This window comes from Eulemur rufifrons, chromosome 2 (assembly GCF_041146395.1).
Source record: "Eulemur rufifrons isolate Redbay chromosome 2, OSU_ERuf_1, whole genome shotgun sequence".
Classification (NCBI taxonomy): domain Eukaryota; kingdom Metazoa; phylum Chordata; class Mammalia; order Primates; family Lemuridae; genus Eulemur; species Eulemur rufifrons.
Window position 1 is genome coordinate 59,935,864 of NC_090984.1, and position 16,605 is coordinate 59,952,468.

The window sequence follows — 16,605 nt, forward strand, 5'->3', positions numbered from 1 at the left end:
TCACAAAAAAATAAAGGCGATTTCACATAACAATATAATAGAGTAGAAGCCACCCCTGTGACCACTAGAATTCTTCAAACATTATCTTCCAGGGAGAAAATAGGTAGCATGGAAATGGCAAGCTGTTGCTTGCAAAAAAAAATTGGTGAGAGAAAGGGGACTGTTGGTTGTTTGGATTTTTTATTGTTTATTAGGAAACATGAAAAATGGTACTTTTTATAGGATGGTTTTTAAAAGGTTATCACCAAGTAGGAGTCCAAATGTGTAAAACATGCCCCTGGTGGTGAACTTGACACAGGAAGAAAAAGATCTAGCAGAGTAGGAAAGTGTTTTTATACTGGGCAGAAACACTGTGTCAACTTATGAGCTAAACAAACTCATCTTTGGGACTGGAACAAGACTCACCATTATTCCCCGTAAGTCCTTTGCCACTTGGGAAAAAGCTCTTAATCTATAACGACCAGCTCTCACATCCCAGACACCTAATGAATTTCTAAATGAGCTTCCATGTGTTAACCTGATAAGACTCTCCAGGGAGAAGGTCACCCTTACCTTTGCAGCTCTCAATGTAAGACGTGTGTTGTAAGAAAAATTGGGAAATGTCAACTGCAGTGCCAAGATGAAGAGAGTGGTTATAAATATTGGACCAGTTTTAATGTTATGCTTATAAAATGGAAGCCTTTCAGAAAAACTATCTCAGGGTACATTTATTAGTTTGTGTCTATACAGCACGATTGTCCAGTTAATTTGATTAATGTCGGTAGCTGATCCAGATATTTAGGCACTTCCTTGAGAAAACTTCTTTGTGCTCAAAATTGCTTAAATTGACTGTCACATTACCTAAATAATTGCCAAATCTGTTTTACTTTGTGCTATATAGACTCAGCCTAATAAAAACAAATGCTGTTGTGGGGTTTTTTTTTTCTCAGTCTGTCTCCTCTCCACACAGAAAGTTTTCTTTCTACTAAACAGTGTCTCTTCACACAAAGAAAAGATTCCCCAGCAAGCCATTTGACTTATTGCCGCTGCTGTTTTGCATTTATATGACTCCTTTCCTGGGAAGAGATTAAGACACTTTATACGACTTATTAGCTAAACAGATTGACAGCCTAATTGGGAAGAGAGAAACAGATTCTGAGTATCTTTTTCTGTCTGCAGTTCCCACCCCCTCGTGCAGAACATTTGGTCAGATGGCTCTTCAGGACAGAAATCAGACAGGGAGATGGTCCCCGTTTGTGGTGTGGAGCTTCTCAGCTGCACGTGAGAGATTGTCACAGGAGGTAGAACAGTACTAAATAGGTCAGAGCAACTGACAGAGCCAGGAAAATCTTTTTCCCCTAGAACTTGTGTGTACTCACAAAGCAGAGCGTGACTAATTTTGGCATCAGCCGTTAGCATCTACTCTTCTTGCCTTTGTTTCCAGACCCTTCCCCTCTCCTTACTATCCCTTCCATCTCCAACTCCTTGCTCTCTCCTTTGGATGCCTGGCTACCATGCCCACGGGCAGCACAGGCACCCTCACCACACACTGCTGCCTGCCTCTTTAGCCATCAGTTGTATTTCTGAGCGGTTTCTTAGTGCCTTTAGTGATGCTCAAATCCTCCCTGAGGGTGGGCCCCAGCAGAGCCCCTGCAGGGGTGGAGGAGGCTGCCATGCGATACTGTTGCCTCCCTGAAGGCTGGAGCAGGGCCCAGGAAGAGGAAGAGCCTTGGAAAGGAAGGTCTGAGATGGAATAAGGAATACCACGGCCTCCGTGACATGTGTGCCTGAATCCTCTCTCGTGCCTGAGATACTTTAGCTTCCACCTTGGGACCCGGGACATGTGGCTATGAAGAGGTGGCGGGGTTTTTGTAGTGGAGCGATCCACTGTGGACAGACAGGCTTTGGGGGTGCGCTGCGTCTCGGGTCTGGCACTCAAGTGACTGTTATGCCACGTAAGTGTGTCTTTTCTCCTTTCTGTGGGCTAGTGTGTCTATAAATCATATAGAAGAGTTCTTCACACACACACTCATGTCCATTTCCCAGCTGGTCACTGATGGGATACAATTTCTGGATCTACCTACATAGCCAGTTTGACCATTAAGATGATCGAATTCATTTTTGAAAATAACTTTGGTTCCATTCAACACTGCCAATAGCAAAGGGAAATTAGCATGTCATGGGAACCTAATCTATGCTTATTCACTGCTGTGGGAGGATAATCATTTCTTCTTCTCCCCTGGCATTCAGACCTCAGAATTAAGCTGACCTTTTCCATGCCTGTCTCTTCTGGCAGATTAAGAGGTATATCCACTAACTTTCTTATGGGAAAACACACAAGACAGATATATTCTCCTTCAGTTTTCACTAGGAGAGCTTTTCTGTTAGTTATTTTGACAATAAACTTCAGCTGCCGTAGTTCCTGCTATTTGTGTTAATAATATCTTGACTTGAACAATCATATTTTCCCCACATTATTCAAAATGCATTTCAATCTGTAACCCACTGCATCACGACCAGGCCTTTTATCCCACAATGTTCTCTAACAAGGTAAACAGGGTCATACATCATCAAACATACTTCACAGAAAAGCTGACACACAGACAAGTTAAATAATTTCAGTCAAACCAAAAACAAAAAAAATCAGAACTGGGATTAGAGCTTGAGTCTCCCTGCTTTCTTACAGTAAATTATCTTGAGCTGTCACTTTGTGCATTGCCAACATAATAAGCACAGGTCATAGGTATTTTTAGGAGATGAAACTTAACCAGAACAAAAACTGCCTGTTTGATTGCATTGGTGCTTTAAATGTATCCCCAGACCTTCTTTGCTGTTGATAGTCATTCAGTGCCAGTGACAGGGAAAGAGCAGAGGGGCTTAGGAGGTTTTTGTTGGTCTCCGTATCACTGTGTCCTCCAACAATGACAAGCTCATCTTTGGGACTGGGACCAGATTGCAAGTCTTTCCAAGTAAGTACTAGAAACCAAGGAGCAATTTTGAAAAGGAGTTTTCTATACACATACAATCCATTCTGGTACATTCTCACAGTCCTGCAGGCAACCCCTCCGGACGATGGGTTCTATAAGGGTCTTCCGCATCTCCAGCTGCCTGGGGCCATAGCTCACAGGGTGCCATTTCTCACAGACAGAACCCTGTATAAACCAGGACAATTTGTATGTGAACATCATGGTGCTGACTAAAATCTTACAGCAGTGAAATTAAGACACCAGAGAGTCAGGTGCATTATGACTCCAAACAAATGATCTGTTTCTCGCTTTTGCATTTTTATTTAAAATATCAGGGAGGTGAAGCAAGTTCAGCTTCTCCAATTTGCAAACTGTTGATGAATTATGTTTCCCTTACATGCAGAGAGACCTAGATTGACTTTGGATGTTTAGTCATTTGATTTCATCATCTGTGTCTGGAATCTATAATGGGCAAGGGAATCAAATGTAATTAAATGAGCAAATAATCTCCAGTAGCCAATACTCCTACATTGTTTTATGTGCTTTGCTCTAGACTTTTTATCTGGACTTTATCTCTAATAAGCTCCCCAGAAGGACAGTGAAGGTTTTTGTTAAGGTTTTTGTGTCTGTGTGGATAGCAACTATCGGTTGATCTGGGGCACTGGGACCAAGCTAATTATAAAGCCAGGTAAGACTCAGAGATGTGCCTGTGAGACACCAGTTGAATAATGCACGAAGCAGAGCATACAAATTATATTTTTAAGAACAATCCAGCCTGCTGAAGACAATGCACTCTACCCAAGTGGGGTCTTCATTCGCAGCGAGAAGCCATGTCAGCCACCAACTCTTTTGTTTGGTCTAGTTGCTTCCAGAATGAATAATCCTCAGCTAGCCCTCTAAGAGAGCAGAGCCAGGTTGTTAGGGAGTGTCTAATTCCCTCTGATACGGTTAGAATTCTTTCCCAAAGATAGAAACAGCCTCATTCCATTGGAAAAGCAAATTCAAAGAAAAGGGAAAGGGTCACAGTCAAAGACTGAAATTTTCAAAGGTGAAAAATAGCTTGCATGCAGCTTTCCTAACATCCTTGCCCAGGTTGCTGTCCCAGGACAGCAGATGCCTGCAAAGCTCCCGGTCACTTGCTGGAATCTCCCAGGGTTCTGGGCCTTAGCACAAACCCTGTAAGGATGTAACTTAATAGGCAGCATCAGGGCATGTCGGGGGAATATGAAGGTTGGAGGGATACTTGGAAAGTCAGCTTTTGCAGCAGTGGGACTGAGCTGTCCTCACCCCATCCTGCCATGCCCACCCCTCACCCCCCACTGAGGGTTAGTGTAAGGCTCTGAAGCACTGTGTGAATTATGGGGGTTCTGCAAACAAGCTCATCTTTGGGACTGGCACTTTGCTTTCCGTCAAGCCAAGTACGTGAGTAGTGGGCTTTGTCAGGTGGATTCTGTGTCCGTGGCAAGCAGGAGGTTACAGCCAACCTTTGGGGAAAAGGAGGGCTGAAGGCTGACTTTGTTCCCAGCTCTCATCCCTCATCTGCCCATGACAGGGCAGGCTCTCAAAACTTCCCATTCTCCTGGATGGCACACTACAGTCAGGGAAGGGGAAACGTGCTAATTTTAAGATAAACCCCCAAGAAAAAAGACTATTGTGGGGATATTGTTCTCATCCAAATGCTGCAGTCTTTCTGCTTCTGTGAACCCAATTTCCTGGGCATTTATCAGCTCTGGTCATACCCTTACCTGTGTAGATACAACCTCTGCTAACATACAATTCTGTGTCACCCGGTACAAGCACCTTATTCTATAGGCTATGTTTTAATTTTCTTCCAAAAAAGACTCCAAAGCCACACTCAAGAAAAGTGCTGAGAAGTCAGGCAAAACTAACCCCCTAAGGTGGGGAGAGGAAAGGGAAGGCTTAGGGTAGTCAGCTCAGTACGAGAGCTGTGATCCACGCAACCCCTTCCTCTGTTTCCTACATCGGCTTCCCTTTCGCTTTCCCTAGAATAAGTTCTTCTTGTTTGCCCTGGGCACCTACTGCTCTCAGGCTGATAGGAGAGAAATAAAATCAGCTTTGAACTCTTCCTCTTCCACTATGAAGAATCAAAAAGTCATAGTCATTTTGGGGATGAGATCAAGTCTCCTTGTCTTGCCAAGCTTAAAATCTATTACTTAAGCTCTGCTTGTAACTAAGAAAGTCAGTGACCTGGTATCACCGTCTGGGATGCTCACTCCTCTCTCTTTTCTCCAGATACCTAGTGTAAAGCCCAGACAATGCACAGCTTTGTGATAAAGGGGCTCTCGCGTGCCCTCATCCTTGCCTTTAGGATGCAATCCTCTTTATAACAGAAAATGTTCGCTTCCTCCATTTATTTCAGGACTGGACTTTCTTAAGGTTGTGGGAGATGGTGTGTCGTTACTCTCTACTCCTTCCTGGCTGAAACTACATATGAGTCCATGGTGGAACTTCTTGGGGAAAAAATAGGACTGTTTGACTTTTGTTACTCTTCTCTGATGAAATATTTTCTTAGGCTATCACGTAAGCACTATTGCACACTGAGAAGGCTTCGAAATAACTTGACCAGTGGGTAGGGCACAGGGCCCTGGAGTTTAGGTAGAGTGTGGAGGTGAGTTCAGACGGCTCTGTAGCAGGAAATATCCCTGTGGATGTAGGAATGTATTATCCTTTCAGACCTGTGTGTCTGAGGCTGAGTTCACACATGTGAGTGCGAGAGTTCTTAACAAGTTATTTGATTCAGCTTTGGCAGATTTAAGCCTAGAAATGCAAAAGGGTTTTAAAGCTCATAAGTTTGGTCTTTTTAAAGGAGAAATGTTTTGCTTTATGTAGCAGAACCAATTTTTTTTCTTCCTGTCATAAAAAGCCCATTTCCAGAAACACAGGAAAAAAAAAAACCATAGAGTCCAACTGCCTCCTCGCCAGAGTGCCATGTGTTTGGTTGGGTTTCACTAAAGCTTTCAGTAAAGGCAGGAAATGCTGTGGGAATAACAATGCCAGGGTCTTCTTTGGAAATGGAACCCAGCTGGTGGTGAAGCCCAGTAAGTGACCATGTTCTATTTATATTTGACCAAACAAGTGCTGTGAAGTTAGTGGAGATTTAATTTAATATGTAAACAAATGTACATCTTGAAAAATGACTTTTGCAAATGTGTGAAACAGTCATGATTGTTGAAAATAGAGTAATAATGATAAATAGATGCAAAATGAGACCATCCCAAATCACCTTTAATATGGTAACTCAGCTCTTCTTTTTCCAGAGAGATATTGAGGCCAGGAGTTATTTACAGCCACAGTATCTCTTAAATTATGTTCTGCAATGATTTGTGTGTTTACTGTGATTTTTTTCTTCCCTTGTATTATTTTTTTCTTCCCTTGAATTTGTCTTCCCTTGTATTATAAATGAGAAACTATCTCATTTTAAATGCTACTAATATTCATAAGGTACCTTCTTTGTCTCTTTTGCCCGCATATATATTTATTCCAAAAGATCTAATAGGAAACCCAGACATCGTCCCATTTTGACAAATGTCCACAGCTAGTCCCATACATGTCAAATTTCACTGAAAACACAGCCTTACTATTCAAATGCAGTGGGGGGAAAATAAACAATTCAGAGACGAATTGCTGATCCCAGATGGCTTTATAAACACCTGAAAGGAAATTCAGAGTGAAATAGAATGACAGGCATGACGACGAGATTTTTGTTTAATGATCATTTCTTCCATGGGGGGTAAGAGTGTTTTCAACATACCTCAATGGAAAGCAGGGAAATGAGGCAGTCAGGAGCCTGGCCTTCCTGGGGTGCTCCTGGGGTATCGGTTCCCCCACATTGCTATTGAGGGGACAATGGGACCCATCCAAATGTCAGACCAAAAATTAATATTAAGAGGCAGATGTCATCAAGTTGACTAACTGGGTTATTAAACCCTACAACAGTTTATAATTGCAACTATGGGTGACCAACCCAAGGTGCTTTAAAATAGAATAGTTCTTAAACGGTTTAGCTGTGGGAAATGCCACCAGACAAGGAAACGAGCTAGATGACTCCATAAGTTTGTTTTAGATCTAGTAAATGTAACCATCCATGTTAACTTTTTTTAAGACCATGGCAAAGAGCATCTTTGGGGTGAGGGAGACAATGAGGAGGAGGAAATGGGGCTTGGTTCTTTACATGACGAACTAGGATCCCGCAATGGCGTATGGTTTCCATCTCTTGGTGGTGAGAGACCACATCCATGGACTGCAAAAGGAGAACATTTCCCAAAAAAAAAAAGAGAGAAAAACAGGATCCCTTTGGGGCAAAATGAATTATCTCTATGACCCCAGCTCAGGCAGGGCTATAATGAGTGTAGCAAACATGTGCTTGACCTGAGGCAAAGTATCCTCAGAGTTTGGTGCGTGGCTGATTCTGAAACTTAAGGCTGAGAGCCAGGGCGAGGGAAGGGCTCTGTGATGCAGTCCCTCCCAGGAGGAAATTCAGATGTGTGTCCGAAGCAGCCCATTCCTGCCCACATCCTTGTTTGGGCTCTGAAGAGTGGATTTCTAGTTCGGTGGCTGTCTGCCAGGCATTTTTTGCCTGCAGTAACAGAATTGTGTTTGATATCAGAAAGGAGTTTGTTGAATTGTTGCTGTTATAATTCACTCTCAGTGTCAAATGAGGTCATTCAATTTCCTCTCTGCGTGTTTGCAATAAGCAGCATAAAATTCAAGCAGAACAACCAAGAGACACAGAGAAAGATGACTGAGCAGATAATGAGGCCTGTTTATTATAGGAAAAGAGACAAAATGGGAATGTGTTAAGTCCATGAAGGTGAAATATCCATCAAGGAATGTGTAGCTTCCCCAAAAAGAGTTACTAGGAGTTTTTGTTATGATCCCTATCACAGTGTGAACAAAGTTCTTACAAAGTCATCTTTGGAAAAGGGACACAACTTCATGTTCTCCCCAGTAAGTGCTGTTCACGTGATTTTCTGATATTGACTCCCGTTGAGTTAAAAGCGCTGGGAGTGTTGGGTGGGAAAGTTTCTTAGGCTCTAAGATGTGTAGGTGGCCTCTGGGTCCTGGGCCCGTCTTCTCTTGCAGAGACCTGGTCCTCAGCCTTTCAACAGCTTAGTAAATACCAAATTCTCCTCCTCTAGTGCTGGGAAAGTTGCTGCCAGTCTTCTACTTAAACATCAATTATCTTTTTCATTGTTTATCTACTGTGAGGAATAAAACTCCGTGAAACTTTGTCCAGAATTCATTTTTAAGTCTTTCCCTCAGGCTTGTCCCCAGTGGACTTTGTTTGGACACAATGTTAAACCCAGTGTGATTTTTGGCTCCAACTAAATTGATTTTGGAAATGACCCCCGCGTACCCATGACCCCTCTCCTTCCACCCTGTATAAAAGATCTGCTTTGCTCTCTTTGGCCTCTGCTAAGGTTCCTGGCTCTGATGGCCCATGCGCTCTCATTTCCCTTGTTCCAGGAGTGGTGTGAGACAACTTTTTTAGGAGCTACTTTAACGTCAGAGACAACAAAGACGGTCTGTGGCCAAGAGCTACGTCTTGTGTTGAGCCTTCTCACTCTGTGCCATTTTCCAAACCCTTTTTTCATTTAGGAGAAGTGATCACTCCATTTTATTCCCAGTAGAGCAAAGAATTCATCATGAGGCCAGAAACAGAGGTTTTTTTCCTTTGGAATATTTTTCACAGGCTAACGATAAGCTGGAAGTTTGTAGGCAGTTCAGAAATGCATCTTTGGGCCACAACTGCATGTATAGGAGCTCTGATCAAGCAGGGTAGACAGGCAAAGCCAGAGACACTTTGACAATAGCATACTTTGTAGAGGCTCAGGGAAAAGGGGGCAAAGACGTGCTAAGGAAAAACAAAACCTATGGTTAGTGGAGAGATTTCTGAATGTTTCTACCAGGGAAGAGGATTAACAAGAAGAAACTTCCAGGGAAAACACTGAGGCCAGTCATTCAGGGTTTTTGTCATGGAGGCGATCACTGTGGGAATCAGGAAACAGGCAACTTGTCTTTGGAAAGGGCACGAGACTCTCTGTGATTGCAAGTAAGTGTTCCTGGCCATCCCTAATTTTGATCAACAGTGGCTTCTTCCCTTGAATGATTTTGCAGTGTACCTAGGAATGCATTTGCCTTCAAGAAAGGTCTATTAGGAACTGGGCCATTAGTGTTGAGCAGAAAGATGAAACAGTTTACTCTGTTGTAATTCCAAAGCCGACCAGACAGTCGTGGCAAGCACAGACTGGGCCCTGCACTGTGGCCTGGCCTCAGTGCCTCCAGCCTGTTCTGACCACACACCCCAGCCCAGTTCCCACCTCTGCCCGCAGGAGACCAAAGCCCTCATACAAAGAACTTCAGATGCCTTAGCTTAGGGGAGCACAGAAAGGCTTGTCCAAGAGCCATTTTTAAATACACTGTAGGTTTCTGTTTAATGTTATTATTAATTTTAATTTGCACAAGTAATACATAAAAATGTCTCGCTGTAAACCATTCAGATTATAGATAGAGCCAACATTCACCTTGACCCATTTCTTCAATATCAGCTTCCTCCCCAAAAGTAACCACTGAGACTGATTTGCCGTATTGTGATGAGTTTGTGCAGTATGTTGATGTGAAATCCTGTCTTCACCTAGGGAATCTGAAGCAGCAAAGGGACCAGGCTCAGACTGCAGTCTGCAGGATTTCAATTAGATATAAGGAACAGCTGCTTGCTCTTCAAAACTAGGAGCTCTTAAAAGCAAGGCAGGTCTTTGGTCAGAAAACACCTTGGCTGAAGACAGGAGGACAGACTAGATGACCTCTGACAGACTAGCCAGGACTCTGAGGGACGGTCCAGTCCATGGCAAGCCTCAGTAGTGCTCTTCTCTTTTGCCTATTGTCTGGTGGTGGTTATAGTCTGAGCTTTTGTCAGAGCTGCTCCTATGCTGGGAGTGGTCTGACTTTTCTCAGCAACTTCGGGGTTTTTGCAAACAAAGGAAACTGTGCATGCTCTAGCGTTGGGAGTTACCGACTCATTTTCGGGAAGGGCACCAAACTCCTGGTCACACCAAGTAAGTTCTTCTTTCCGGCTAATTATTCTTCCCAAGAAGCCCATCTTCCATCATGCAAAAGCTGTCAAAACACAGGTGGTGTTTTCTTTGCTTGGTTTGTGTTGGGTGGTTCATGATACTAGTGGAAAACAAGGTTTTTAATGCACATATTCCCTAGAGTATTGTACTTGGGCTTTTAATATCCATGTAGTCTCTCCCTGGGAAACTATGTGAACCTCCACAAGGAGGAAGGTTCAAGAAAAGTAGTGGGGGGAAAGGCAGGAATTGGATGAAAATGGACAGAGGGCCTGCAGGAATACAAACAAGACAGGATCCCAGGAGACAGAGCAGTAGCCACTTGGAGTGAATTTCCCAGGAGGCGCTCCTGCCAAGGCCCGTTCTTTCGAGGGAAATTACAGCAAATAGAACCAGGCTGGGGAGGTGCTAGTTATCAGTATTCCTCCCACGTTATAACCTAATTACAAGGAGGTTGTTTTGGCCATGGGCAGTCATCTCAGGTTTTGTTTTCCTGCTTGCCTTCCCCACCTCCACCTGTCTTCCTGGAGGCCCCAGTCAAGGTTATTGCAATAGCACCGCACACTGTGTGCCACCAATGCAGGCAAATTAACCTTTGGGGATGGGACTGCGCTCACTGTGAAGCCAAGTAAGTTGTGTTCTTCTTCACCTGGGCCTTCAGGGGCAATCAATCAAATCATTAGTTTGAAAACTACTTTAATCCTGTGCATCTGCTTGGGCTCTTTATTAATGTTATTTCCCCAGGCCAAAGAGAGTTGGTTCTCTTCTCTGCTGTAAAATGAGATGTGAGTGCGTGCATCCACACACGTGCATGCACACTCTTGCTCTAGCTCATGCTGAGGGGTTCTCAGGAACATCGACAACACTTTGAAAGAAATAGAGACACAAACAATAACTGAGCCAATGAGGATGCCAGAAGGACCTCTGGTGACTCAGTGCCCACCACCCCTGCCCGGGCTTCCTAGCAGGCTTCTTGGCCAGATGGAATACGCTCTGGCTCTGTGGGATGGTCTAGGGTGGGAAACTCCTCATTCTGTAATCAATTCCAAAATTTAGCAACCCTTGCTGCCAGAAAGTACTTTCTCACATCTAACTTTGATCCCCCTGCTACAATTTAAATCTGTTTGAAAAGAACCACTAGAACTCTGTGTGTCTAGTTCTGGTGGTTCTTTTCATTGAGAATAAAATATCTGCCATAGAGTGTGAGGCTGAGCACTGAGGCCACTTCTGCAGCCATCATGTCCCCTCTGGACACTTTGAGCTTCAGTAAGTATGGATTAGGCAGTATAGCATGAGCTTTGGAGACAGAAAAACCTGAATCCAAGTCCTTGCTGTGTGACCACAGGCAAGGTACTTAACCTCTCTGAGCCTCAGTTTCCCCATCCATAAAATGAAAGTAAAAAATACCTACCTTGTTGAGTTATTATAAGGATCAAATGAAATAATACAGCTGGAGTATTTAGCATAGTGCTGAGAACATAGAAAAATCTCATTAAACCCTAGCTATTAATAATAATGATAAACATCATCTCTAAGGCACAGTAGAGCTTTTGTTTTGCCCCTCGGGCTCTTCTGTCAAGGCTCTGTCATGCATCAGGAGCAGAGCTGGAATGGGGGGAGGGTGGAGATGTCAGCCTGTTCTATGAAATTCTTCACCTGGGATTTGAAAGTGGAAATAGAAAGAATCCTGACTAATTTGAATACAAAATCATCCAAGTGTCAGAGGCGGGGGGAGACTTCTGCAGAGAGCTGCGTGGCTGGGACTGGCCGGTGGAGCAGGGATGTGTTCACACGACAACAGGGCGAATGTTGCAGAAACTGAAACCTCATACCACCCCGTCAGCAAGCTGACCCCAGTGCGACACCCTCCAAAGTGGCCTGAGCCCCTCCCACGAGATGGGCTCCCCCTGTGGAAAGGCGGTGAGAGAGGGAAGATGGAGGCTTCACAGGGAAGGGACTTCTCTTCAGGGTAATGCAGCTCACAAGAGATGTGACTCCTAAAAGGAGCCACTAAATGAAACGCTCAAACCTGGAGGTGGCGGATCAGTAATGTTTGTGGAGGCAAAACGGGGCAGTTTATTTCAAAGAAAAGAGGTTGAAGGTAAGGTAGGAGTTGAGTCATATCTAACTCCGGGAAAGGAAGCATTAGACAGAAGACGGAGGGGCTCACGCTCCAGCTCCACCAGGATTCAGACCACAGGACGTGGCTAATACTGCAAGAAGGGAGTTAGGTTAGTGCTAAAACCTTCCTAATAGGTTTTTGAACAGTGAAAATGAGCTGTCAGGAGTAGTTGCCAGGGCACTTTCTCTGGAGGGTTTTTGAAAGGAGATAGACACCCTGCTATCAGGGGTGATTGGAGTGCAGCCCTGCCTCAAGGCAGGAGGAGAAATGAGAACCTCTTTAAGCCTCTCCCCAGCCCCTGAAGCCTCTCTCCATGAAAAGACTCGGGCTCATTAATGCAGAGCTGCATCCTGCGGGACACCGGGGGTTGCAGGGTTAAGTTTTGGAACCTCTGCCTGCTTGGTCCCAAACTTCCTTTGTTCTCAGGACTTGACAAACGGGCTGGCTTTTTCACTCTGAAGCCAAAAACACAGTTTCTGGGTCCTGGGTTGTTGTGGTGTTGAGATGCATGTGGGGAGGAAGCCCTAGGGGGTTTTTGCTGAGCCCAGAAGCACTGTGGGAATAACTATGCCCAGAATATGATCTTCGGTTCTGGAACCAGATTGTCTGTGCTGCCCTGTAAGTACAGATACAGGGGAAAAGAGATGCGTCCAATGTTCAGCACGGGGATAAACTGGAGGGGCTTGAGGCCAGGGGTCCACTGTGACCTCAAGAGCAGTAATGAAGAGAGAGGTAGAGAGGGAGTATGGAACAGAACCGTGAGTTCAATAAGAAGTGGAGGGGCTCGCTTATAAAGGGAGAAAAAGCACAAAACTGTATGAATTACACTGGAGGAAACACATGGGAAGTTCCCTTCTCAGGAGGGCTTTGTGGGGGGGAAAGCTGAGCTGGCAGGTTTTTGATGCTGAGATAATCACTGTGGGGAAGGACAAGGCTTCTCCTTTATCTTTGGGAAGGGGACAAGGCTGCTTGTCAAGCCAAGTAAGTGACATATAATTTAAATTCTGTGTTGAATATGATTATCTCCAAGAGTAAAACCTGCTGTCTTTTCCACGGAGGCCTCCTTGGGTCAGAAGGACATTAAAGGGGCTAGACAGACCAAGGCCTAGGATCTAGTCACCTTGTTCATCCGTGAAGGGGCTCTGGAAGGTATGGAGAGGAACAAACCCACCAGGACCCCACCAATAACCTGGCCTTGGGATCCATCCACCCTGTCAGACTTCCAATAAGTAAAACCTCTGATGGCAAGATGTTCCTGAGAAGGAGACTCTAACATAGTTATGCCCATTCAACAGATTTAAAAACTGAGTAAGGAAAGGCCAGTGATTAATACTTTTCGAACAGGAACAGAACCCAAGGATCCTGAAATAATTTTTCCACTAGACTCGTGAGTCCCAAACACCAGTTATTTAAATGACAGAGTAGCACTTGTAATCCACTGTTTTTTGAGCAGCAGTGGTGCTGAGGACTGGGTGGAGTCTTAGGCAAACTCCTGGACTGGTGGATTTCTACCACTGCAGAGTCCAGAGCTGGCACCCAGGCTTCCTTACCCCAGTGGTGCTGCTCTCGGGCCCTGCTGCCCGGGAAGTGCAGCTCTTGGCACACATCGTCTTCAGTGTCTTACAAGAAGAGAAATTAGAAGAGAAGGGGGAAAAGCTTATATCTCATATCATGCAGTTGCCTCATTTTGTAGCAAGATTGTTTCCCCATGAGCAGTTTGTCTTCATTTAGCAGCTGTCTTCTCTGGGGAAGCCATTTTGTAGAGGTGTTTGTCACAGTGTGACAACTGGCGGCTGGGGGAAATTGAATTTTGGAGCGGGGACCCAGGTTGTGGTCACCCCAGGTAAGCCTGATTCCCTGGAGCCTCGCCTGCCCTTACCTTTAACCCCTGCCTGCTAAGGATTTCTAGCTGAGACTATGAGAAACTCATGTGAAAGGAAGCCATTTCCCAGAACAGCAGTACCCGGAGCCATTAAGCAAAAATGAGAGATCAGTTTGGTGTTAAATAGAAACATTTTGACATAAATAGGAATTCTCATTATTCTCCATCAGTCCCCTGTGTGAATACCGTTGTTCCCCTTATAAGGAAAAAAGTTACAGTAAGAAGTATAGCCATGATTCACGTTGTGGTGTGGGAGCGATCTGTGGATTTGGGGGTGGAGGATTAGAAATGTGTTCAGGCAGATTGGATGTGTTTTTGACAGGATATGTAACACAGTGTGAATTATAACCAGGGAGGAAAGCTTATCTTCGGACAGGGAACCAAGTTATCTGTGAAGCCCAGTAAGTATAAAACTGTATCCCTGGATTAAGCAATGTTTGTGGATTAAGGGCTGATTTAGACCCAATTATACACTGTATGAAGAATGTTTAGAGAGGGGAATGAGTGTCAAATAGGAGGCCAAAATTCTCCCTGGCTAGGATCTGGCATCTGGGTGCAAAATGGGCCATGTAAGGGTGTCTCTGGGACTTGCTCCTGAATGTATGTGTTGGGACTAAAGTGTATGACTGATTTCTTGGAGTATTGGCTTGGATCATAGCCCCGGATTTGTACAGTAATTGGTGACAAGATTTCTAATTCCTTAACAAGCCCTCTAAGGCACGATTCTCTTTGGATGAGATTATGTCAATTTATAGAAGGAAGGAACCTTGTAAATAATAATCATTGACCAAAATAAATATGATTAATCTCTCCCAAAGTCTGAAAATCACCTTTTAAAATAAGTTGATGCATGAGTACTGAGGACCACTTTCTGTTTCTGAGACTTTAGGCCAAAAATGTGTATAGCATGGCCTCATGGAGCAGAGAGAAACTTTAAAATCTTCCTTTCTGACTGTCTCCATTTGTGAGAAAACTGGGGCTGGGGGAAGAGACTGATCATGGCCCTTCAACCAGTCTGTGGACAAGCTAAGACTAGACCTTAAATCTCCAGTTTGCCAAACCTGTCAGTTTGCTCAAATCTGAAGTTTGAGGAGTCTGCAAGATTCATCTGACAAATATTTTTATGCATCGACTCTATGCCAGGCTCAGTGCGCTGACCAGGGATCCAGCAGGAAACAAACTCAATGTGATGTTGCCCTCAAGGGACTTATATTCTGGAGGGGGATCCCATTTTTTCTCCCAGATATGACAATGCACACCCTGGTCCCTCTTGGGCATGACCCTTTTATCCATCCCCACTACCTTAGGAGATATTAAAATTGGTTTTGGGGGGCAGTTTTAAAGTCCTTTAGCAGATAAATCAACATAGATACTACTTTAGTCATGAGAAAGGAAATGGACCAAAAGCAAAGTGGAAAACTAGCAATTCCCCTGATAATTGATCATTATAAAATTATTTTATCAATATGACACTAGTGGCCAAGTTAACTGGACAGTGCCAGCTCTAGACCTACCTCATTTAGATTCTGCACACTCAGCCTAAGGAGGATTCCAGAATTTGGGCAGTTCTGTGGTGGCGCAATCCAGTGATGCCCACAACAGAAGAGAAATATTCTTTGTTCTGGGCTTTGTGAGTTTCCTTGGATGAATATATCCAAATGCTGGTTCGACATCTAAAATCAGAGAGCACTTACTCTACATATATATTGAAAACATAGATTTGATCCCTAGAACTCTGTAGTGGAAAGTGGTAATAAAATATCCCCTAAAAGAAAACGGGATTGTAAAGACAAAGAAGGATTTATTTTGGATTTGTAAACAGTCAGTTTGGTTACTCCAGACCAAATCTAGATTGACAGTGACACGGGCCTAATTCATAAAGCAACCAGCTGCCAACTCTTTACTCAGTGCCCTGCCAGCCTGGCCTATGTGATCTGGTTTTTGCTGTTGAGCATATCACAGTGTTTCTTCTGGCTGGCAACTGACCTTTGGATCCGGGACCCAATTGACTGTTGTACCTGGTAGGCCACCACAGTTTAATACTATTTGCACTGATTTACTAGTCTATAAATATTTTCTGTACAAATAACTTAATGGGCCTGGGGTTGAAGATGGGGAGAGACACTAACAGTGCATACTGGAAAGGGTGAAGTGAGAAGGGAAATATGTATCAGGGACAAAGAAGAGAAAGAGAAGCCTTTTTGCTAAGTTCAAATAGGAGTTGATGAAAATGACTAGGGAAGAATCCGTCCTAACCTAGAATTGCTGAATAATGGGAGCAGATTCCAGAAAGGGAACTTCTGCTTCTGATAACATTTGCACTAGGAGCAGACCATCTGCTACAACATGGTTTTACCAGGAACTATCTTAAACCAAGTCTAGTTGTTAGCCAGCTACATTTCTAGCCAATTCTAGCTTATTTCCACATAAGTCTTTAAACACATAGGTGCCAGTTTAAGATATTTAAATGAGGCTCTATTTCTATAGCTCTCTGGTGTTCTTCCAGCAAAGCATTCCTGTAACACATTGCTTATTATTTCTACAAGTAAGAACAAGTAAGCCCCT

General features: G+C 44.0%; 1 gene segment (V, D, J or C); it reads left to right on the forward strand.

The window, feature by feature from the left end:
* LOC138393889 (T cell receptor alpha chain constant-like) overlaps positions 1 to 16,605 on the forward strand; it is a 273,991-nt gene that overhangs the window by 229,770 nt on the left and 27,616 nt on the right. Inside the window, 1 exon segment of the C gene segment in view lies at positions 3,584 to 3,633. Coding sequence covers positions 3,584 to 3,633 — 50 coding nt within the window.